At 44.2% G+C, this 24,397-nt stretch overlaps 1 protein-coding gene across 1 annotated transcript in view; it reads right to left on the bottom strand.

Annotated features, from left to right (window-relative positions):
• Positions 1–3,731: 3,731 nt before the first annotated feature.
• ARID3C (AT-rich interaction domain 3C) overlaps positions 3,732–24,397 on the bottom strand; it is a 301,212-nt gene continuing 280,546 nt past the window's right edge. The window contains exon 8 of the mRNA XM_077490555.1: positions 3,732–8,827. Coding sequence (XP_077346681.1) covers positions 8,679–8,827 — 149 coding nt within the window. The 3' untranslated portion in view covers positions 3,732–8,678. The remainder of the gene's footprint in view (positions 8,828–24,397) is intronic.

Here is a 24,397-nt window from a genome sequence, read left to right as displayed (position 1 = left end):
AACGTTTCAAATTTTTCCGCCGGACCCAGTTCCTACCGAGAAATCCGTTCGTGTGTATGCTAGTCCGACGGACAAAAACCGACACGAGGGCAGCTATTGGCTACTGGCTATGAACTTTCACGTTCGAATCCGTCGGACTTTGGTGTGCTTGTGTGTGGCCAAGTCCGTTCATTCGGAAAGTCCGTCAGAACTCTGTCAGAACTCCGCCGAAAGTCCGTCGGACCTAGTCCCTCGAAAAGTCCGGTCGTGTGTACGCGGCATTAGGATGGAAGTTTAAGGAGAAAAACTTACATTTAACTGCCCATTAATACAGCCTTGTCAGTGTCATTTGCAGCCTTGCATTGTAACCTTGTCAGTCATTCGCAGCCTTCCATTGCAGCCTTGTCAGTCATTCGCAGGCTTGCATTGCAGCCTTGTCAGTCATTTGCAGACTTGCATTGCAGCCTTGCCAGTCATTTGCAGCCTTATCAGTGTCTTTGCCGTTTAAAAATGGCGCCACCGAGATACAGAGCGGGTGTACTGAGTATCTCGACAGCGATCGGTAGCGATCGGTAGCTCTCGTCCATTCTCGGCTATTTTCGGCCACACTCGGCCGTTCTCGGCTATTTTCGGCCACAATCGGGCGAAATCGAGAACGGCCGAAAATTGCCGAAAGCCGCCAAGAACGGCAGAGAAGCTTAGAAATGGCGGGGGATCGGTGTATAACATGCACTCACAATTTTCTCCTGATTTTAAGAGGAAAAAGTGCATGTTATACGCCGATAAATACAGTACTTATAATAAATATTTAATTTAAATCACTTAAAGTGAATCTGTAGCCATATTTCTTATGCGTATCATAAGAACAACACAGAGACAGTGACTGATATTTCATGTTTTTATTATCATATTCTCTTTTTTTGGTTTCTTTATTCCCCTGAGCACCACAATCCAGCGTTTCACCGTATCTGCTGGATTCATGAAAAAGTTTTAGGCAGACAAAGGAAATTGGAAGCGATGAGCCACACTTCAGGTTCTCGTGGTAAGACTGGATCTGATACTGGTCACAGCAAACATAGGGAAGAATTCCCAGAACAATAACCACCTTATCTGGCAAACTATTTTAAAGTGAACCTGTTGTTTCAACTGGCATCTTTTCATCTAAGCCAACCAGTCTTGAAAAATAAGCATCATAAATTGCCTGCTGGTGCCACTACATCTACTCAAAGTTCCCTTTATGCATTTGAGGGGGACATGGAATCCTTAACTGTACTCAGAGCTTAAGGGTTTAACCAATGCTAACACCTTAGCAGATGGGCAAGAGCTTGGGGGACTGGCAAAGATTTTTGTCAAGGATTTCTGGAAGTATGTTACAGGAGGTCCAGGACTTCTTTGGTAAGAAGCATCCTGTGAAGGCTGGTCTTAGTTAAAGTGATTCTAAAGGCTAAACATTTTTTACCCTAATGCATTCCTTGCATTAAGGTAAAAAAAAAATGTTTAGGTATCAGTATTGGCCCAGCACCTGTCCCTTTTACTTACCTGAGCCCTCATTTGATCCAGTTCTGTGCATGTCTGCAGCTCCTCTCTCCCCTCACTGGCTTTGCTGGGGCACTGGGAACCACTGGCTGCTGCTGCTGTCAATCAAAGCCAGTGAGTGGGGCTCAGGAGCAAGCACGCACAAGTGCCCAATGGGACAGAGCAGGTGAGTATAGACATGTTTGTTATTTTCTTTCTTCCTTTATAATCACTTTAGATATGAGTGACAAAATAACTGGTTCACTTTAAAGTGGCTGCTGCCTTGGTCGCTTCTATGCAACTGCCAGAAGAAACTTTACTTATGTGGTTAAGATATGTAGGGCCGCCATTTGCAATTATTACATTACTAAATGAGAAACCTCAGTTTTAGGTGAATTCTGTGGGACTATATTAACAACTGGCTTCATCATTAACTCAGCTCACAGTTTGTCTCACTATCTCCTTTAGATTCTAAATTTAATTCACAGTACAAAGACGTGAGACTCCCCTGCGTGGCTTGTTAAGAGATGCAGAAGCTGGGTAGTCCATGGAGGTCATGGTCCATGGACTACCCAGTCCATGGTAGTCATGAGCAACACAAGAATCCCAATGGAGGATTCAATATACAAGCCCCTTGTGAAGACGGAAATGGACTTTCTGTGGACACACCAGCTGAATGTCTGATCAAGTAACTTATCACTCTACATTTATTTCATAGAAAATATGAGTAAAAATTGGACAACTCCACTGGAAAACAGTCTCGGTGTTGCCACAATTCTGCTTAACCATGGCATTCTTTGTACCCAGAGAATAACAAAAGCCAATTCCTGGCCCCGTTCAGTACTCCTGACCCTTGTACCAAATTAGTCAAGCGAGTCTATTGGTGTCAGGCAGAACATTGGCTTGGTCCACAAAATTGTTTTTTCCACTAAACTTTGGCAATTCCGTTTTGAATATTGGTGTCTGAGAGTTAGACCAAACAGCAGGAAGTATTTCAGTGGGAACCTGAAATGTAGCTCAGTAAGCATAATAAAGGTGGTAAGGGTTAAGGGAACTACATTCTACAAGAAAAACATTGCAAAAGAAAAAACAGCATAAGTGAAGTATAAAACAAAAAAACCAACAAAAAAAAAACCATACAAATGATAATTACATCATTCACAACTCTTCCCCCACAACCTTGTCTTGGAACAACGCCGTTTCAAGTTACAGTGAAATGTGTTCAGGGTTGATCTTTGGTATAACAGCTGAAAAACAGATTCTTCATTCCAGTAACCAAAAAAAGTTTTTTGTTTTTTTTTGCAGCCATAAACCAGGCACAAAACAAAAAAAAGGGCTTGTCCTTGAATGTCCTTGTTTCCAGCATGTGAAGGTCCATTAAGGGAGAACTAGAGGTACCATGGCTGGAGTTTCGGCACAGGCTCCATCATAGATACATATCGGCTCATTCAAGCAAAGTAAAGAACTAGTCCGCTAGGGAGCCGTCAGAGCCTGTCCAAAGGATATCACAAACCACTCAAATGAGGCTTTCCAGAGCAAGAATCATTATGGATGAGTTAACACCTTCAGGAGAGAAATAATAACATATTGTCCTCTATGCTTTCCTGTCCCACCACATGTCTTCTGGTAACCAGAACCCACATCGGGTGCAATCACCAAACCTGCCACAAGTCTGGAGGAGGAAAGCAAGGAGAGACATGTCACATCAGGAATGGTCACTGCTGATCCTGGTCACCAGCAATATATATATTATATATATATAATGGTGCCGTGCTTCAGGAGTTCATAATGGCTCAACATTATTCTGGGTGTCTTGGCCATGAGAAGGGTTGATGTCTTTCTTGTTAAGCTATTCAGAAAGTTACCCACAAACACATGTTGACAAGTATCACTTTGTCCACAAGTTCCTCTAGATCACATGTGTCAAACACAAGGCCTTCTGGCAAAATCTGGCTCCCCATGCCATTTTATATGGCCCTCGCAACCAGGGATTTTTTCAGCTGGAACCCTGCACACCCCTAAATCCTGCACCCTGTATAAAGGGCAATCTTCAAACCTGCACTCTATGCATATCACACCCCTGAAGCTGCACTCTGTACATAAAGCATCCCTACACTTCACACATACCACACTCCTGGTATTTTTTTGCCCCTTTAAGATCCTCCCATTGTTAGTGCAATGTGGCCACATCCACCAATCAATGCAGTTTGGCGGGGGGGGGGGGGGGGGCATGGTTGCATTCCTGCAACTATTCTGAGAAAAATATAGTCTTACAGATACATCTTACCCTTTGAGGGCAACCATAATTCTGATGTAGTGCACAATGAACTTGAGTTTGACATTCCTGCTCTAGATCCTAAATTTGGTTAGCATTTAAAGTGTATTATGGGTGTGCTAAACTTGACTATGCAGGCCTGTTATGTTCCCCGGTAGCTTTCAACCAACATTCAGTAAGATAATTCTGCATTACAGTATTTATGCAGTTGGTCAGTCTGGGTCTACCAAGACAGGCAGAGCAGCCAAGGAGGCAAATAAGGTGAAACTTCAGTCTGTTTTAAATAGAGTGGGGAGGGATGAGATCCTTTCTCTCCTTTGTTAGGTTTTGAATGTTTGGAGGGTACAGAAGTAGTATGGGGAGCTGGCATGTTTACTTTTATGATTACATCATTTGGAACTCAGGTCTGGTATAAGTGAAGGAATTTGTCGTAGGCAGCTCTCTGGGGGAGTAATGGCCATGGGTGGGCATATATCTCAAATCAACTTATGTAGAATGCACCAGAAGCCTTTGGTTGAGTCCAGAATTTGTATTTGTTAAGGTCACACTTGGTTTGAACCAACACATTTTTGGGTTCAAAGGGTCCCTCTTTCTCAGGATTTGGCACACCACCATCTTCTCATCTGATGTCATCAGGGTGCTGGCTGGCTCTTTGAGCTCGTTCCCCGATGATGTGCCTACATAGTAGGGCAGAGAGTTCCCAGCACATGTGCAGTGTGGCACAGGTTGCCCCAAAAACCTTCTGGGATGTGTGACATTGAGATCCCAGGAGGCTCCAGGCAGGGGGTGATATAAATTTTGCCTAGTCAAGAAAGTAAGAAGTGCAGGACTGTGTCCCGCAAAAATGCCATTGAACCCCCCAAAAAAAATTCACTATCACATTGTATAATGGGAAGTGTGGGTGTGTGGGGGGAAGTGGTGGAAAAGGAGATTTACGCCAGAGTAATGTAGAGCCATTTTTACTCTATAATGTAACAAAGCTACCATCTTTCCCATAGTATAACAATATATTATATATATATATAGTTTGTTATAAATATATAAGAATGAGGTAGACATGATGAGAATTTTCCCTTCTTTGGTATCTGATACAAATGATATGGAGCCGAAAGAGGAGCAAACAGCGGCTATCACATTAGGTCCGGTCCGGCTGAGGTCTGTCGGTCTGTGCTCAATGAGGACAATATTGGAAGAGTTTGATCAATGAAGGGGTTACATCTGTTTGTGCACAGCGTGTTCTGCAAAGGACAACGCTGGTCATCAATTATCAGAGCATAATAGCCATGGCACTGGGTAATTATGTCAGCAAGGCATTCTCATGAATACATCATTCTCATTGCTCTCATATAATATTGAATAATACCATTCCCTAGAAAAATCCTAAACACACAATTGAGGATGGGGAGAGTATCACAGCATTCTACATAATAGTGGGGGGAAACCTGGTCTGCTTATTCTAGCTTGGTCATAATGGTGTAACTTTATCAAATCAGGTGCAGTATGAACCAGGCGCCAATTTGCAGTAAACAACAGAAACATTTATCAATTTATACAGAAGTTCTACACAATTTCCTTTCATTTCTGGCTGCTACTGATCATAGGCCTCAAATTTGTCTACACTTCTTCCTCTAAATAGGGCACATCTTAGCTCTATGGTAAATGTGAACCCTGACTGAATCATTTACCTTTTGTCTACTGTGAACTGTACATCATACCAATTGCCTTTTTTGTGACACCTGTGGACTGTGCCTGTGTAATGTGTGTTAAACATTTTAGTTCCCGAGATACATTTACCCTACTCACAATTCACCTCAGACTCAACCAGTGCAGTTCTGCAAAGGACCTAACCCACTTACTAAAGTTGTCAACCCAAACCATGCTTCTAATTATGCAGACCTCCTACTCATACCCCCAGGTCCCCATAATGAACGCCTTATTGAGTTATTGCTCATGCACAGGATGACACTTAGATTCCGGGGCAATGGCCCAGGACACAGCATCAATGGGGCTTAAGTCTGGCAAATCTGGGACAATTGGCATCTATGAAACAGCCACTTGTCAAACAAAATTTTGGCACTGTCTGGTAACTTCCCCATATGTGTGTACCTTTAAACCCTACTCCAAACAAAATTAATTCTTAAGTTTTAAATAGCACAGGAAAGGGTTGGAACCCATGGCCAAATTGTATCAGTGTCTGTTGCCTCATTGGTGAGATTTCTCCAGTTGGGAATTAGGCATCAAAAAAGTAAGTTATGTTCTGTTGAGTCCAATGAGATTTGAAAATTATAGTCACATGGCTGAAACAAAGATGTCTTAGGCTAGTGGTACAGCTTCATGAATTGACCTATTATTACCTTTTTCTTTTTGTGGGCAAAAACTTCACAAAGGTGAAAAAGATGAGAAATGGCCAACAGGCTAACAACATAACATAACAGAATACACGGGGAGGCTCCTTGTATGTTACATATGAGTCTACTTCATTGACTGTTAGATACTGAGTTCTTTTGGATTGGTTAGGGATTTCTTTACCTTCCTTTGGATGTAAATATTAAATTCTGTGATATAAAATTCAAGCTGGGAACCAACTGTATCATTAAGGACTGGACATGGTCATCCTATTCAGAAGCGATGCCAGTAATAGTCAGAAGCTGATCCCCGGTACGGTCCTTCGTTATAGATGGTCAGAGGTTGGTTGGCTATTACAGATATACATCTTACTAGCTTTGGAAATGACCATGCTTCTTCTGATACTATGTATACTGTATATCTATCGTTTTTTACCCAACTACCATGGTCATATTTTATATCTTACAATAATTTTCAATTCTTGAAGAGTTCGGACATGTATGGATAAAAAAGAAAATGATAATGAAATGCAAATGTAAGAAGTGTTGTACTCACTTCTCAATTAATGTCTAGTACTTGTACAATTGTGTACAAGCTAAATTGAGGACTCAGTGTCACCCCCCCCCCCCCCCCCCACCAAGTGCTGCCTTAGGCATTTGCCTCATTGGTGGCATACCCCTAGTTACAAGTGCCCTCAAGTATATTTTCTTACCTTTGCCTTTTTGAAAACCTTAATATAACTTAAGTAGCACAATGACCAGCCTATGAACATTCAAATAGTTACATATTCTTAACAATCAGTCTGTAAGCTTTTAAATAAGCCCTCACTGACCTCTGTAGTTACAGCTACTGTGGAGCAACACATCCTCAAAATTCATAATGCGTAAGTACTCAGGTCGTTCAAGTTGGATATCAGCACTTTGTACTTTCTCCTCAACCTGTGTACCTTCTTAGTATATGCATTAAAGACACTAGTCCTCCCACTGACACCAATGATGGAGCATTATTCCTCCCACTGATACCAATGATGGGGCATCGCTTCCTCCCACTGATGCCATTGATGGGGCCCCCGTTTCTTCCCACTGACACCATCGATGGGGCATTTTATATTTACACAGGACAAAGTCTGGCCCCCCCTAAAGTCTGAAGAACAGTAATCTGGCCTTTGTTTAGAAAGTTTGGAGACCTCTGCTCTAGGGGGGAAAAAAAAAGAAAGGCTGCATGACAGATTAGAAGTCAAGCTGACTGCCGAGAGGGGGGAGTAAGCTACAGAGAGAAAGAGAAATTAACATTAGAAAGCTTCAAAGTTTGAGAATGAATTGTTCCACAGTGCCTGTAGCTACAGAGGTAAGCAAAGGTTTGTTTTAAAGTTATTTTACTGAATATTGATAATATGTACATATTTGAATTGTCCATAGCTTGACCACAGTTGTGCTTGTGATAAGAGCTGGAATGGATCTTGATTCTTGCAGACCTGTTAAACGATCCCTAATTCCTGTGCGTGGCCCTTATAAATAGTAAATTTAGCACACAACAACTGATAAAATATTTAACAAAGGAAACACTGCCTCTCTACACTGCTTGAGAGGACAGCTGAGGGTTCTAGAACTTTGTAGAAGGAGCCACCAAAATGTCTGATATGAAAACTGTCTAGGTGGCCCTTCAACAACTATTCGTGGAACTGCAGAACGAAAGGGAGATTCTGATTGAAGGAACAGGCCAACGAAGACAGCTCTTCTTTCAGAAGCTTCGATGAATAAGGCCCCTGCCTCTGTCTACAGCCCTTGCTCTTGGCTACTTTGTTGAATCTGAGGTATGTGTGATAGTCTCGTGTTTCTGCACGAAGGCTGGCACGGTTCTTTGGTTATCTCCAGCTGTTCTTGGTACTTTACAATGCCATCCTAACCAATGTCTCTACATGTAACCCATTGGAGGACCATTTGTGGCGCAGAAGTCGCTGCTGAAAAGACGACACTTTTTTTTGCAAACACAGAAATAAAGTTTTAAAAAAAGCAACACTTATCTATTCTACTAGATATGTTAGGGTTGAATAAATTAACTCAATTATCTCTTTGGTAAAGCTATGGTTGATGAGTTATTTTCAATGTTTGATTGCTGGACGTGACCTGTGGTGATAGAGATGTCTCAAGCCCTCTGAGCCCTGGGAAATGGTTGGTGTAGATGAGGGTTGGGTTCTACACTACAGAGGTAAGAGCCCCTCGGTGTCCTCCAGGTAGGTCTATTAGAGGTAGGGTGGTCGGAACGGAGATGAGATTGTCAGCAGTGTATTCTTCTGGTGGTTTTGCATACTGAGCTTTTGCCATGTAGCAGGACAAAGCTCAGGAGGTTGGTGGCCCCGGCAGAGGTCAGGACTGAAGAAAGTTCAATGAGACTCCTCACAAAGTCATAAAATAATGCCACTTTTTTGTTTTTTTTCTCTGTATATCCTCCTTTCCTTAATTCTGGTTGGTCCTACCAACCTCAGAGAAAGCCCACCCTACCCAAGTGTGGATGCGAGATGCAGGTTAAAGGGGTACTGGAAGTGGATGGACATCACGTAGGCTCACGGGGAAGAACTAGGTGGAGTGTGTCCTTGTGAGGAAGAGGAGAGTGGGGGCATCTGCTGTGCTGTCGTCGGACTGGAGCGGCCGTTGTTGTTTGAGCTTGTGCTGGACCCTGGTGGAGCCCCGGCTCTGCGGGCAAATAGCACACCTAGGAGGGGAAAAAGAGAAGAATGGGTCAACTGTTTTCTTTTAATATTCTACATGACTTTTGACAGGTAAAATGTATCTAAAGCCTGGGATTTTTTTTTTGGTCTGGAGTGTGGAAAGGTTAGAACTCCAGCTCCAGGAAATCCAAAATGATACAATTGTCACCAGAACAGGGGCTATATTTCCCAATGGAATCCAGAACAAACCACTTAGATCAATGGTCTCCAAACTGCACCCCTGGGGCTGGAAGTGGCCCTTTGTTTTTCTTTATCCGGACACTGTTCCTTTCACTGACACCAACAATGGGTGATAATTTCTGCCACTGACACTAACAACGGGGCACTATTCCTTCCATTGACGCCAATGATGGGGCACTATTCCTCCCACTGACACCAATGATGAGGCACTATTCCTCCCACTGACACCAATGAAGAGGCACTATTCCTTCCACTGGCATCAATGACGGGGCACTATTTCTTCCACTGACACCAATGGCTGGGCACTATTGATCTTTTATTGAAAATAATCAAGCAATCAATTTTATACAAAAGTAAAAAACAAAATCATAGTACAATACTTCAAACAGAAATCAAAGGAATACACATCCATGTTCAGAATATATACATAGTCCACTACAAAATATATATATATATATATATATATATATATATATATATATATATATATATATATATATATTTTTTTTTTTTTTTTTTTTTTTTGATGTAAAGCAGCAGAGAGGGCCTAAGAGGCACAAGCCATCACCTATGTATGCACCCATTTATCAAAATGTAATCATAAATTAAAAAATCTAGGGTGATATGAGACAGACAGCCATACCCGGAAAAGAGACTCCTAGCAGTCATGCAGACTTGAAACCCTTCCACGCCTTCAACCAAGCCCCTTGACTCCGCTTATCTCTCTCTGAATCTTCCTCACCTCATGCAAAATGTCATACACCACCACCTGAACAGGAAGGATTTTATGCTGAATGTTGACCTGGCACTGTGAGTTCCAGGTGAAATAACAGACTACTAGGCTAACTAAAAAAAGTGTATCCAAACAAAAAACCCCACCAGTATTGAATGCTCTTACCCAAACTGGAGGAGAAAGGAAGACAGAGGGCCCGCCCCACCTGTTTGTACTCCTCTATGTTAAAAGGACAACGAAGCAGAAAATGGTCCATAGGATCCTGCTCACCTGCACACTCCTCCCAAGAACAGCTACGATCCATCTCACTGCGGAATTTCAAATTGCCCCGAACATAGAGCCTCCCATGGAAACACAACCAGGCCAGATCCCTAAATTTAAGGGGGACACCAAATTAATCAGTCTTAACCCTGCTCTTAAAAATTGGGCCCGGGCAATCCCTTAAGGCCAGTGTGTCATTAAAAACTTCGCTCAAGACTCGACTCATAAGGACTTTCCTTGAAACCGATTTGAGATCTTCAGCCAACAATGGCCACTGCCGCAGTTACTTCAGGCACGGAGCGACATAGGCTGGTAGCTGACCACGATGACCCCTGAGATTCTTCACTTGGCCATATTACCAATGTTAAACTTGAGAAATAGTGAAAAGAAAAGAACCATACCTAAGCCACCCTCCCTCCTGGATAGATAGGTGACATTCCTCTTGATGGGGTTCTGTCTGTTCCCCCACAGCATGTGTAAGAACACACTACTGACCCTAGCATAGAGAGACAAAGGCAAGATGCAGACAAAGCAGACATACAAGAAAATTGGAATTAGGTAAGTCTTAATCAGATCACCCATTTCCCTCAGAGATAACTTCCATCTCTTCCAGCTGACCGCCTTAGTATTGGCAAGTTACGGTCTGCCATCCTAGTTTTTGAGGCCATAATCGTCGGGTCCATATTCAATGCCTTGTATCTTAGATTTTAACTGGGGCACTGTAAAGGTGTTCGGGGGAGATCAAAACCCTCTTCTTCCTTTCCCATCCAGATAACTTCACTCTTTTCCTGACTGAATTCGTAATTAAATTTTGAGCCTATACTGTGATGTCAGAGTACTGAGATGTCAGAGAGACCACCTCCTCCACTGCATCGGTCCCAGTGACAATCACCAACACATCGTCCGCATAGGCAACAACCCTCAATGGTGGCTCACCCGGGCGGCTCACTGGTACCCCACACAACATGCTGCTCTCTAGCCTCCTGATGAAGGGGTCGATTGCAAACACATATAGCAGGAGACTCGGGGACAATCCTGGCAAACCCCAGAGCCAACCTGAAAGGACTGCCCAACCCAATCATTAACAGGAGGAAAGCTTTCTTATACAAGACAATCGACAAAACCAGCCGGCAGACCGTATTTACTGAGGAGCAACCACAGATACTCATGGTTAACATGATAAAAAGCCTTTGCCTGATCCAATGTCAGCAAATACTTTCCAGCCTGCAGCCCTGCACTGCTCCAAGGCCTCCCGGACAGCTAAAACCGCTGTGAAGGTGCTCCTACCGTGGACCGAACAGTGCTGATGGCGAGAAAGCAAAGACTCTGCTACTGACGAAAGGAGCCAGAAAAATATCTTTGCCAGTATCTTTCTATCGACATTGAAAAGGCTGATGGGGCACCAATTCTGAATCATTGAAGGATCTTTACCTTTTGAAAGAAGAGTGAAGCAGAGTGCCTCATGGAAGGGGAAAACACCCCTCAGCAAGGCAACTGTTAAAAACCTCTACCAAATATGGGGCCAGAATAGACTCTAAGGCTTTGTAAAACTCAGCCGTCAAGAAATCCGGTGACTTTTTGATGGAAAGCTGTTCAATTGCCTTCATCACCTCTTCAACTGTGATCTCCTTTGTCCAATTCATTGGGACATCTCCATCATTCATTTAGAACTGGAGTAGAGACCAAAAAGCTTTCCATCCTGTCACTGTCAAGCTTTTCCTCCCAGGAAGGTCAGTATAAATGGACATTACAACCTCCAGGATCCCTGACCTGTACTTTGTCAAGGAACCTGTATTATCCTTAAGGTTAATGACCGTTTTAACAGCTACACCTTGTTTGCAGTTCTGGTAAGGGTCAGGCGAGTGGTACTTCCCATAGTCCCTCTCCAGAACCAAAGAGGCATGCCGGTCATATTGACACTTCCTGAGAAGGAGTTTCACTTTGGGGATCTCCTCCTCTCGGGACAAGAATATCCAGCTTCCTCCATAAACGTTGGTAGGTCATGTATTTATTAAACCGTTTTCTATTGGCTAGGCCCCTGAAGAATCCAGCGATCCTCTTTTTGGACAGCTCCCACCAGTCAGCCTTGCTGCTACAAAAGTCCAGGATGGTCACCTGTGTCTGAAAGAATTCCTCAAAGGATTGTCTATTGTGTTATTTCTTGAGAAATGTCAAATTCAATCTCCAGATGCCCTCGCCCCTCTGAGGGGCATCTGAAGCTTTCTGGACCACAGATAGAATACAATGATCAGAGAACTCTACTGCCTGCACCACTGGGGGCGAGAAAGCAGAGGTCTCCTTCAAAACAACCTATCTATCCTACTCTGACTACTACTTTGATGAAAGATGAATCCGGTGTCATTCCGGAGGTGCTTATTGTGCACATCCACAAGACCAGCACAAAACGCTATCATATCCCAGCTTGTCCTTGAAATCCTTCCTGTCCTTGGGCCTAGTTACTGTATTAAAGTAATCTCCAAAGATCACTTTCCGGGGAGGTAAAAAGAAATGGCTTGATCCTTGTAAAAAGGCATTTCCTGTCCCACTTTGATGTGGCCCATAAACATTAATTCGGCGCAGGTCCTGCCCTCCCACAAGGACATCTAAGACCATACATCTTTCAATCTCCACCTCAAAAACCCGCTGGACAGTTACCCTGCTGGTTTTAAACAACACCACCATTCCGCCATATGGCTTGGCCGCAAGAGACCAGTAAGATGGACCATACCTACACTCTCTCTTGGCCATATGAATATCTGCCAAGGAGCTGAGCCTAGTTTCTTGCAAAAAAACAATTTCAGCATTTAATTGGCTGAACAAAAAGAAGGCCATAGAACGAGCTCCTACTGACTTAATGCTGGCGACATTTATTGGTACCACTTTTAACGGAGGGGGGAACCACCATTTGGGTTATTTGGTGGATTGCTTCTTAGCTTCCCTCTGCTGCTCATCACCAGAAGCCTCTCTCTTTCTTGAGGCCGCCTCCAACTCCATTTCTGAATCTGAACTTTTCTCAGAAGAAGCCCCAGATGAGGAAATATCTCATTTGGAGGCCCTATGACGATTGGAGAAAGGCACTGGAGCTTCCTGTCCCCGTTCCGTCCTTACCGCCTGTCTCTTTCGCCTCCCAAACTTCCTTCTCTCCTCTAAGTACTGCAGGCCAGAGATGCTTTCATCTCTCGTGTTTTTCTTTGAAGTCTTCACAGAGGAAGAAGATGCACCCTTTTTAGTACTCGCTACCACTCCTGTTGGGGGGGACTTCCTTTAAGTCAGACTTAGGAGGGGAAGACTCATGGGGGGGATGACTGACTCGGGGGGCACAGACTTGGAACGTTCTGACACAAGAGAAGCGTGTAAAGTAGGCTGGGGGGACACAGAGACAGATACAGAAGGAATACTTACAGACACAGGAGGGGTGACCACAGGAATTGGGGAGGAATCCTGACTAGGACCAGGGTAGTCGGTCACCGCAGAGGAGGATGGTACACCAGGGCCTCACCCTCCAACCTAGAATCACCGCAATACCTTTATCCTCGATCCTGCGCAAAAGCTGCGGCAGAATCTTGAGAGGAGGAGATCCGACTATACCGGCTCCACGTGGCCACAAGAGCATCTACAGTATCCACCAGAGGAGCACGTGACTTTGCCAGAAATCTCAGTACCTTTCCGTTAAGTCAGGACACCAACAGGTCTACCTCGGGAGTGCCCCATTGGAGACATATCCAACGAAACATGTCCTGGTGAAGGGACCATACCATAGACCAACACTACCCGACTGAGGCAGCCGCCTGCCGTTTTTCCACTCATACCATGCATACGGCGGAGAGGGCCGGAACAAGGCATTCTGCCCACCGGACAACACACTCTTCGTTCTGACCTTGGTGAATGACCTAGACCCCCGCCGTGGCATCGTCTGACTGGATCCATACCCGGAGTCCCCAAAGTCAACCTCTTCGATCCATACATATTCTGATTGCTCAAAGTCCCAGGATATCGATTGGCAGTCCGGATTTCTCCAGCGTCCAATAACCCTGAGTAGAACACAGTCCCAGGACACCACCCTACCCAGACAGACTGGCATTGGTGGTGACCACTGTCCAATACAAGGGGAGAAAGGATGTGCCCTGACAAAATCCCAGAGACAAAGCTATCAGACCAGGGACCCCCAGTTTTCAGTTCCCAGCCGAATCTGATAGCCCAGAGACCTCTGGCACTTTATGCTAGGATCTCACTTGAAAGAAGCTTGTATGGAACTGCGCAAATGGAACCGACTCAAAAGGTAGATACCATCAGGCCCAATACCCACCTGCAGGACCGCAGGGAGGCCCACCTGCTAAACAGTTAGAGGTGGTATAGAAGCCAACTGAAAACTGAGGTCTGTATAGCAAGCTATGTCGTCCCTCAGGGTAGCCGAGGGCTCTGCCCGCAGAAGAAGATCATCCAAGCAGCCCAGGACCGCAAACCCCCGGTTACGTAACCACAGCAGAACTGGGGACAACACCTTTATGAGTACGCAAGAGGTGAAGGCGAGACCAAAAGTCAACACCGCAAGCTGAAAATGCTCTTTTCCCACGGTAAAATTGAGGTAGTGTTGGTGTTGGGCACATATTGAAGTGCGTAAATAAGCATCCTCGATGTCGACAGAAGCCAATGGCTGGACATTATTTCTTCCACTGGCACCAATGACTGGGCACTATTCCATCCACTGGCACCAATGATGAGGCACTATTCCTTCCACTGGCACCAATGATGAGGCACTATTGCTTCCACTGACACCAATAATGAGGCACTATTACTTCCACTGACACCAATGATGAGGCACTATTCCTTCCACTGACACCAATGACAAAGCACTATTTCTTCCATTAACAACAATGATGGGGCATTGTTCCTTTCACTGACAACAATGATGGGGCACTATTCCTATGCAGCATTCTCTTACAGTCTCCTCTATTAAACAGTCTCCAATACTGAAGCAGCCGATTACAGTCTTCTATAACCAGGAAGCAGTCACATCTAGGTAAGAAGCAATTTCTAGTAGCCACCTGTAACTATGAAGCAGTCTATAACAGTGAACCTGACTTTAACAATTTTCTCTAACTTTTAAGCAGTGTCTTGTGACTATGAAGAAGGCTCTCACAGCCTCTTCTAGCTATAAACCAGGTTCTGGTAGTGGCCTGTAACTTTGAGGCAGACTCTTATGCCCTTGTACACACGGTCGGACATTCTGACAACCAAATCCGTTGGATTTTGTCCGAAACTGTTGCATACACACGGTTGGACAAAGTTGTCTGAAAATCCGATTGTACATAACACAATGACGTTATTTCGTTACGACGGGACTACGTTCAGGCTAGTAGCCAATAGCTTTGGTCTAGGAATTTTATCTGAGCATGCCTGGCACTTTGTCCGTCGGAGTAGGCTACACATGATCGGAGTATGTCCGATCGGAGCATTTTGTCGGAAAATTTTACGAACAAGTTGGAAAACTTGGTCCGTCATATACTCTGACGGAAACAGTCCGATGGAGACCACACACAGTCGGATTATCCGACAAAACGGTCCAATAGGACACATTCCGTCGGAATCTCCGACCGTGTGTACAAGGGCTAACAGCCTTCTCTATCTGTAAAGCAGTCTGTAGTAGTTGCCCAAGGCAGTCCCTTGTAACTAGTTGATCCGGGGAAAATCCGATTGCCTCTCTGGGTTTTTTTTGCCTTCCTCTGGATCAACTGTGGGTATCGAATTGGGTATATGGGATTGTATGATATTATTATTTTTTTTATTTTTATTTTTTGTGGTTGAACTAGATGGACTTGTGTCTTTTTTCAACCTGACTAACTATGTAACTATGAATCAGTTTCTAACAGTCTTCTCTAACTATGAAGCAGTCTCTTGTTACTATGGCTCAGTTTCTAACAGTCTTCTCCAAATATGAAACAGTCTCTAACAGTCTTCTCTAACTATAAAACAGTCTCTATCAGTCTTCTCTAAGGCCGCGTACACACGGGCAGACTGTCTGTCCAACTTAGTCCGCTGAAACACATTTCAGCGGACAGTCCGCTCGTGTGTGGGCTTCAGCGGACTTTTTCAGCGGACAGTCTGGCGGACTAAGTCTTTCGGGAATTTCCGTAATATTGTCCGTCCAACTTTGGTTTCAGCGGACAGTCCGCTCGTGAGTAGGCAAGTTGGACGGACTAAGTATGGCGCATGCTCAGAAAGGATTTACACGGCGAAAAGTTGCATTGCTGTGTATTGGACGTCCTATTTCTAGTCCCGTCGTACGTGCTGTACACCTCATCGCGCAAGCTTTCAACGGACTGTCTGTTCATCGTGTGTGGTCAAGTCCGTTCATTCAAAAGTAGGACGGACTGTCCGTCGGATTGTCTGACGGACTTCGTTGGCCAGACAGTCCGCCCGTGTGTACGCGGCTTAACTCTGAAGCAGTCTCTTGTACCTATGAATCAGTTTCTAATGCCGCGTACACACGAGCGGACTTTTCGACGGACTTTCGGCGGAGTTCCGGTCTTACTTTCCGAATGAACGGACTTGGCCACGCACAATCACACCAAAGTCCGACGGATTTGAACGTGATGACGTACGACCGGACTAGAATAAGGAAGTTCATAGCCAGTAGCCAATAGCTGCCCTAGCGTTGGTTTTCATTCGTTGGACTAGAATACACACGAGCGGATTTCTCCATAGGAACTGGGTCCGGCGGAGTTCCGCCGAAAAAAAAAAATTTGAAACATGTTCTATTTCTAAAGTCCATCAGATTTTTGGACAGCAGAGGTCCGATGGAGCCCACACACGATCGAACTGTCCGACGGATTCGCTCTGTCGGACCTCTGCTGTCGAAAAGTCCAGTCGTGTGTACGCGGCATTACAGTCTTCTCTAACTATGAAACAGTGTCTAGCAGTCTTTTGTAACCAGGAGGCAGCCTCTTGTCATAATGAAGCAGTTATTAGCAGTCTCCTGTATCTACAGAGCAGTTTCTACTATATGCAGCAGTCTCCTGTAACTTGAGCACAGTTTTTATTAGTCTTTTGTAACGTGGTACCCATCTCTTTCATCGTTGCTTTTTCCATGGTGTCATGGTGGCTTCATGTAACGTGACCACTCTCTGATCACATGGCAGCTCTCTTGTAACATGGAGCATGGGTTGCAAGTGCAAGCTCTGCAGGTGAATTGTGGGGGATGGGTGTGAGTCATAGTTGGGGGGTCACAGAAGAAGACCTGAGTCAGAGCTCTGAGACGGGAGCAGGTCTTCGGGTAACAGAAGGTGACACCGGCCCCTGACACCAATAAGAAGTCCATGTTGTATGTGATGTCCTTACTGGAAGATTAATGCGTTTATTGGGTTCCTGGGCTCACAGCTGTCCTCTATATTACACACAGATGGTGATATATGGATGGACGGACGGTCACATGTCATCCCAGGAATGCAGATGAGTGCCAGCGTCCAATCCCACCAATCAGACAGCTGCGATCCAGCCAGATACATGAGAGGCCTGTAATTCTTTATAACGAGGGCTGAGATCACACCTCTATGTATAGAACTGTCACTTCGCATATTGGGTTCCTCATCTCACCCAGATCTATTTCATACCCTTGGCCCGTTCTAAGGAGGAACTCTACCTCTCTGGTCAGTATGATATTGCAGGACCAGTCAGTGAAATAGGACTCCTTGTGAGATACATTTATGTTCTATCTTGTCCTGTTAAGTCTACTTAGGATAGTTAGCAGTAGTCACATTCCAACTGACTTATTTTATACCGGGCCTTTCAACGCTCAACTTACTGGATATAGGTGGCTCTATGTGTGCCCCTGACATCATTAAAGGCCACCCATCACATTCAGGAGATGATCAGAGACTGCAGACATACTGCAGGAGATGGTCAGAGACTGCAGACATACTGCAGGAGATGGTAAGAGACTGCAGACATGCTACAGGAGATGATCAGAGACTGCAGACATACTGCAGGAGATGGCCAGAGACTCCGGACATAATACAGGAGATGGTCAGAGACTGCAGACATAGTACAGGAGACGGTCAGAGACTGCAGACACACTACAGGAGATAGTCAGAGACTGCAGACATACTACAGAAGATGGTCAGAGACTGCAGATATAGTACAGGAGATGGTCAGAGACTGCAGACATACTACAGGAGATGGTCATCGACTGCAGACATACTACAAGAGATGGTCAGAGACTGCAGACATACTACAAGAGATGGTCAGAGACTGCAGACATACTACAGGAGATGGTCATCGACTGCAGACATACTACAAGAGATGGTCAGAGACTGCAGACATACTACAAGAGATGGTCAGAGACTGCAGACATACTACAGGAGATGGTCAGAGACTGCAGACACACTACAGGAGATGGTCAGAGACTGCAGACATACTACAAGAGATGGTCAGAGACTGCAGACATACTACAGAAGATGGTCAGAGACTGCAGACACACTACAAGAGATGGTCAGAGACTGCAGACACACTACAAGAGATGGTCAGAGACTGCAGACATACTACAGAAGATGGTCAGAGACTGCAGACATATTACAGGAGATGGTCAGAGACTGCAGACATACTACCGGAGATGGTCAGAGACTGCAGACATACTACAGGAGATGATCAGAGACTGCAGACAGACTACAGGAGATGGTCAGAGACTGCAGACATACTACAGGAGATGGTCAGAGACTGCAGACATACTACAGGAGATGGTCAGAGACTGCAGACATAGTACAGGAGACAGTCAGAGACTGCAGCTTGCCAATTGTGCTGACTCCTGCCCTCAAGGTATGTGGGGCACTTTTTTTCCTAAGATAATCACTGATTGGCATATTTTTTTAATGTGCACACTGATGGACACATTTAGTTTTTGTCCATCAGATTGCCCCTTAACATAAAATGTGCCCACCAGCATGCTACTTAATTTATGTTAAGGGTCACGCTGATGGGCACATTTTATGTTAAGGGGCACTCTGATGAGCACATCTTCTAAACTGGTAACAGTTTGATGAAGACTTCTTTCTGTTCTGGCATGACTGTGCCAATGTGTACAAAGCCAGCTCCATGAAGACATGGTTTTACATGTTTAGCATGGAGGAACTTGAGTTTCCTGGCTTTACTTCTTCTATATATATATATATATATTTACAGTATCTCATAAAAGTAAGTACACCCCTCACATTTGTGTAAATATTTTCTTCTATCTTTTCATGTGACAACACTGAAGAAATGACACTTGTCTACAATGTAAAGTAGTGAGTGTACAGCTTGTATAACAGTGTAAATTTGCTGTCCCCTCAAAATAACTCAACACACAGCTAATAATGTCTAAACCGCTGACAACAAAAGTGAGTACTCACTATTGTGAGATACTGTGTATACACACACACAACTCACACAAAACATGTAATAAAACATGAACGGTGTCAGTAGAGCAGTGGGCATGTCAGTAGTTTTTTATTTTTATTATTAAATTTTTGTATTTTGTTTTAAAAATTTTTTTTTTTAGGGGGCTTTGGTAAAAAATCAGCAAGGGGAATCTGTACCGCACAGGGTGATTAAGGTGTGCCCAGGCACACTCAGCAAACCCTATGCACATGCCTAAGCGGAGACCGCTGATTGGCTGCTGGTTTTCCAGCAAGCTCCTTTGACAGAAGCCGGCCGTACGTTCAAGGACCCGCACACATGGGCCGAATGTCAGCCGATTTCTACTGCACCAGCTGATTTTGGACGATATTCTTCCTGGCTTTTCTTCCTGATTTTAGCCAATATAGATCTGCGCTGGGATTGGCCACAGCAATCAGCAGGTTCACAGCCAAAATCATTGGCTGTGAGCCTGCTGACAAACTTGTTCTGTGTCCAACCACAGCAGGAGAGGCAGGGGCGGACGTGTAAACCAGAAAGTTTGGCGTAATGTACGTGCCCAGGGGAGCCGCCAGCCAGCAGTAGAATTACCACTGGCCGGCCAGCAAGTGGTTAATAACATCCTTTTTTTTTTTCCCTACAACTTTGTCTGTGTACTTCCTTTTTCCTGCATATTATTTTTAGCGCTTTGTTTTTTTTTAATTTTTTTATTTTGCAACTTCCTGATTCGTCAGCTGTTGCTAAACTCTTGTTTTCCCAAATATGATCTTCAACAGCTTGCCGACTGTATAACTTACATATACAGCACCAAGGTGGCTCTTCTGCACAGGATCAGGTATCTAGTTCCTTCTCCTGCACTTCTGGGTCAGGGGCACGCATGCGCGCCACTAGCGACCGCCTCCCACTGTGATTATACACAGTGGCAGCTGATCTGCGGGTACTGCGGACTCAATGTCTGCTGGCACCCGCTGATCATTAGGCAGAGAGCCAGAACGGCGATTTGCCTATGTAAACAAGGCGGATCGCTGTTCTGTCAGTAGGGAAGGCACGGATCCTGTGTTCCTACAAAGTAGAGACATGGATCCATGCGTTCCCTTAGTACAAGCACCTCCCCCACAGTACACACAAACATAGGCTAGGCACAGTAAACCCTTTGATGGCCTTCTAATATTAACCCCTACCCAGCCAGTGTCATTAGTACAGTGGCAGTGCATATTCTTTTAGCGCTGATCACTGTATTAGTGTCACTGGTCTCCAAAAAGTGTCAAAAGTGGCAGTTAGGTGTCCAATTTACCGCAATATCGCAGTCCCGCTTTAAGTTGCTGATCGCCGCCATTACTAGCAAAAAAATTAAAAATTCCGTGTATGTATCCCATAGTTTGTAGACGCTATAACTTTTGTGCAAACCGATCAATATATGCTTGCATATTGGCCTAAATTGCTGAAGAAATTCGATTTTTTACATTTTTTATTATTGGATGTGTTTTATAGAAGAAAGTAAAAATTTATTTACCCACTCCGCTTGAGCACTTTCGTCATATACCGCTTACTTCCAGTCTGAATATAGATATATTAGATCTACTCTACCACATGCAACCACAAACTAGTCAGTACTCGTTTTGGTTGCTGACCAAGGATTGTTTACTGTTTATAGAGCAAAAATAAAAACTGCAGAGGTGATCAAATACCACCAAAAGGAAGCTCTATTTGTGGGGGAAAAAAGGACATCAATTTTATTTGGGTACCGAGTCGCAAAATTGAGGCAGTGCCGTATCGCAAAAAATGGTCTGGTCATGAAGGGGGGGGGGGGATAAATGTTCTGTAGTAGAGTAGAGTATACAATCTCTATGTGGAAAAGAAGAAATGTAGAAGATGAGGCGTATCATCCTCCCACCAGATATTAATTAGTTGCCGCCCGCCCACAGTCAAATGACGGCGGGTGGTGCCGCTCTCATTGATAAATGACAGGGGCCCAGAATGGCCGCTCTCGCGCACCTGCGGGGGCACACAGCGCAGCGATCGCGGCCGCGCCGTGTTGCTTAGACACATCGTGACCCCGATCTCTGTAAAGAGCCACGTCCATGGCTCTTTAACTATGTGATCAGCTGTGTCCAATCACAGCCGGTCACATGAAAACACGGAGATGGCAGTAATCGGAGCTCCTCGCCTCACACTGACAGTGTGTGGTGAGGAGAGCCGATCAGCGGCATCTCCTCACAGGAGACATCTAAACATGCAATCAGGGCACTGATCATCAGTGCCCTGATTACAATAGTGCCACAAATCAGTGCCAGCGATGAGTGTCCACCACTGCCAGCAATCAGTGCCCGCCGCTGCCCACAAGTGCCACCAATCAGTGGCCATTAGTGATGCCAGTCAGTGCTGGCTATCAGTTCCACCTATCAGTGCTGCCCATTAATGCCCATGACTGCTGCCCATCAATGCCCATCAGTGCCAACCATCAATGCCACCCATAAATGCCCATCATTACAGCCTATCATTGCCAATCAGTGCCACCTAACAGTGCTCACCAGTGCCACCTATCAGTGCCAATAAGTGCGTAATATTAGTGCTTCCTCATTAGTGCCCATAAGAGCCCCCTCATCAGTGCCCACTAGTTGAGCCTATCAGTGCCACCTCATCAGCACACAACAGTGAAGGAGAAAAATTACTTAAAGCGGGATTCCACCCTAAAGTGGAACCTCCGCTGATCGGAACCCCCCCCCCCCCCCTCCGGTGTCACAATTGACACCTTTCAGGGGGGAGGGGGGTGGAGATACCTGTCAAACACAGGTATTTTCACCCACTTCCGGGCATAGACTCCCACGGGAGTCTACGCCATTTCCTGCCCTGCCGCGCTGTCTGCTGGGACACACACGGGTCCCAGTGACAGCGCGGACAATTCCTATTGCGCGGCGCAGCTCGCGCATGCGCAGTAGGGAACCGGGAAGTGAAGCCGATTCGCTTTACTTCCTGATTCCCTCACCTCGATTGGCGGCGGCAGCAGCCGAGGCCCGAGCGGTCGATCGGCCTCGGCTGCCGGCATCGCTGGAACCCGGGACAGGTGAGTGTCCATTTATTAAAAGTCAGCAGCTGTAGTATTTATAGCTGCTGGCTTTTAATATTTTTTTTGGGGGCGGAATCCCTCTTTAATTACAAAATTTACTGACCGAAATTTTTTTTTCACATTTTTTGCTCTTTTCTTTTTTGTAAAAAATAAAAAAAACAGCAGTGATTAAATACCACCAAAAGAAAAAAAATTCACATGGTTAAAGTGTAGCATGACCGCGGAATTGTCATTCAAAGTGCGGACAAATGGCCTGGGCAGGAAGGGGGTATAAGTGCCACGTAGGCAAGTGGTTAAACAATTTTTGCTGATGTCCCTTTAAGAATTCCTCTATGTTATTCTATTTTTGCGGTTTTTATTTGCCCCCCCCCCCCCCCCCCCCCCAGTTGTAGGCGGATCTCCTAGTCCCGGTTGTGCGTTGCCCTCATTATCTATTCTTCTATACAAATAGAGGCAGCTGAGTAAACCTGAACTGATTATTATCAGTCTATTATATCTCCTCCCTTCCCTGTATATTCCTGGGAAATGTCTATTCCTCTATCTGGCTGACTTATCTCTTTTACCGACTCATACTCTGTATTTTTGCTCTTCCTCTCTAGTGATTAATACCTTATTCCTCCTTTCTAGCTATCTTTTTATTGATTTTTTTTTTTTATTGATTTTTTTTAATTAAAATTTACATTACACAGGCCCTTAATTTTAGAGCTGATTTTCGCCACAATTTCAGAATTTTTGCATAAACGTTTACATGCGCCTTCAGTGCATTTTCAATGCGTTCCAGTGCGTTTATTTACTCAGCGTAACATCATGTTTTATATTTCACCCAAAAATTGGGTTATCTATGGTGGGTTTTTTTTCCTAGCAAAAAAAAATAAAAAATCTGATTTTAACTTGTAAACAGAGCCTCTGTTTGACATCTGTTGTTTACAAGTTAAGATTATTTTTTTTGCTAGAAAATTACTTAGAACCCCCACATATTATTTTTTCAGACACCCTTTGAGAATAAAATGGCGGTCGTTGCAATACTTTATGTCACACCGTATTTGTGCAGCGTTCTTACAAGCGCAATTAAAAAATAAATAAAAATACACCTTTTTGAATTAAAAAATAAGACAACTGTAAAGTTAGCCCAATTTTTTTATATTGTGAAAGATAACGTTACGCCGAGTAAATTGATAGCCAACATGTCACACTTCAAAATTGTGCCCGCTCGTGGAATGGCGACAAACTTTTGACCCTTAAAAATTTAAGGGTAAAAATCTCCATGGGCGATATTTAAAAGTTTTAAAATATTATATATATTTTTTTCAGACGCCCTAGAGAATAAAATGGCGGTCGTTGCAATACATTATGTCACACAATGTTTGCGCATCGGTCTTACAAGCGCATTTTTTTTTTTTTAAATACACATTTTTGAATTAAAAAAAATAAGACAACAGTAAAGTTAGCCCATTTTTTTTCTATATGGTGAAAGATAATGTTATGCCAAGTAAATTGATACCCAACATGTCATGCTTCAAAATTGCGCCCGCTGGTGGAATGGCGACAAACTGTGACCCTTATAAATTTCCATGGGCGACATTTAAAAATGTAAAAATATTATATATATTTTTTTCAGACACCCTAGAGAATAAAATGGCGGTTGTTGCAATACTTTATGTCACATAATATTTGCGCAGCGGTTTTACAAGCGCAATTATTTTTTTTTTAAATGCACCTTTGGAATTAAAAAAATAAGACAACAGTAAAGTTAGCCCATTTTTTTTTTTCTATATGGTGAAAGATAATGTTATGCCGAGTAAATTGATACCCAACATGTCACGCTTCAAAATTGCGCCCGCTGGTGGAATGGTGACAAACTGTGACCCTTATAAATCTCCATGGGCGACGTTTAAAAATTTCTACAGGGTACCAGTTTTGAGTTAC

The sequence above is a fragment of the Lithobates pipiens genome, unplaced genomic scaffold, assembly GCF_037356315.1.
Source record: "Lithobates pipiens isolate NorthernLeopardFrog02 unplaced genomic scaffold, aLitPip1_a1.2 Scaffold_19, whole genome shotgun sequence".
NCBI classification, from domain to species: Eukaryota; Metazoa; Chordata; class Amphibia; order Anura; family Ranidae; genus Lithobates; species Lithobates pipiens.
Note: the sequence above shows the minus strand (reverse complement) of the source record. Positions and strands in the feature narration are given on the sequence as shown.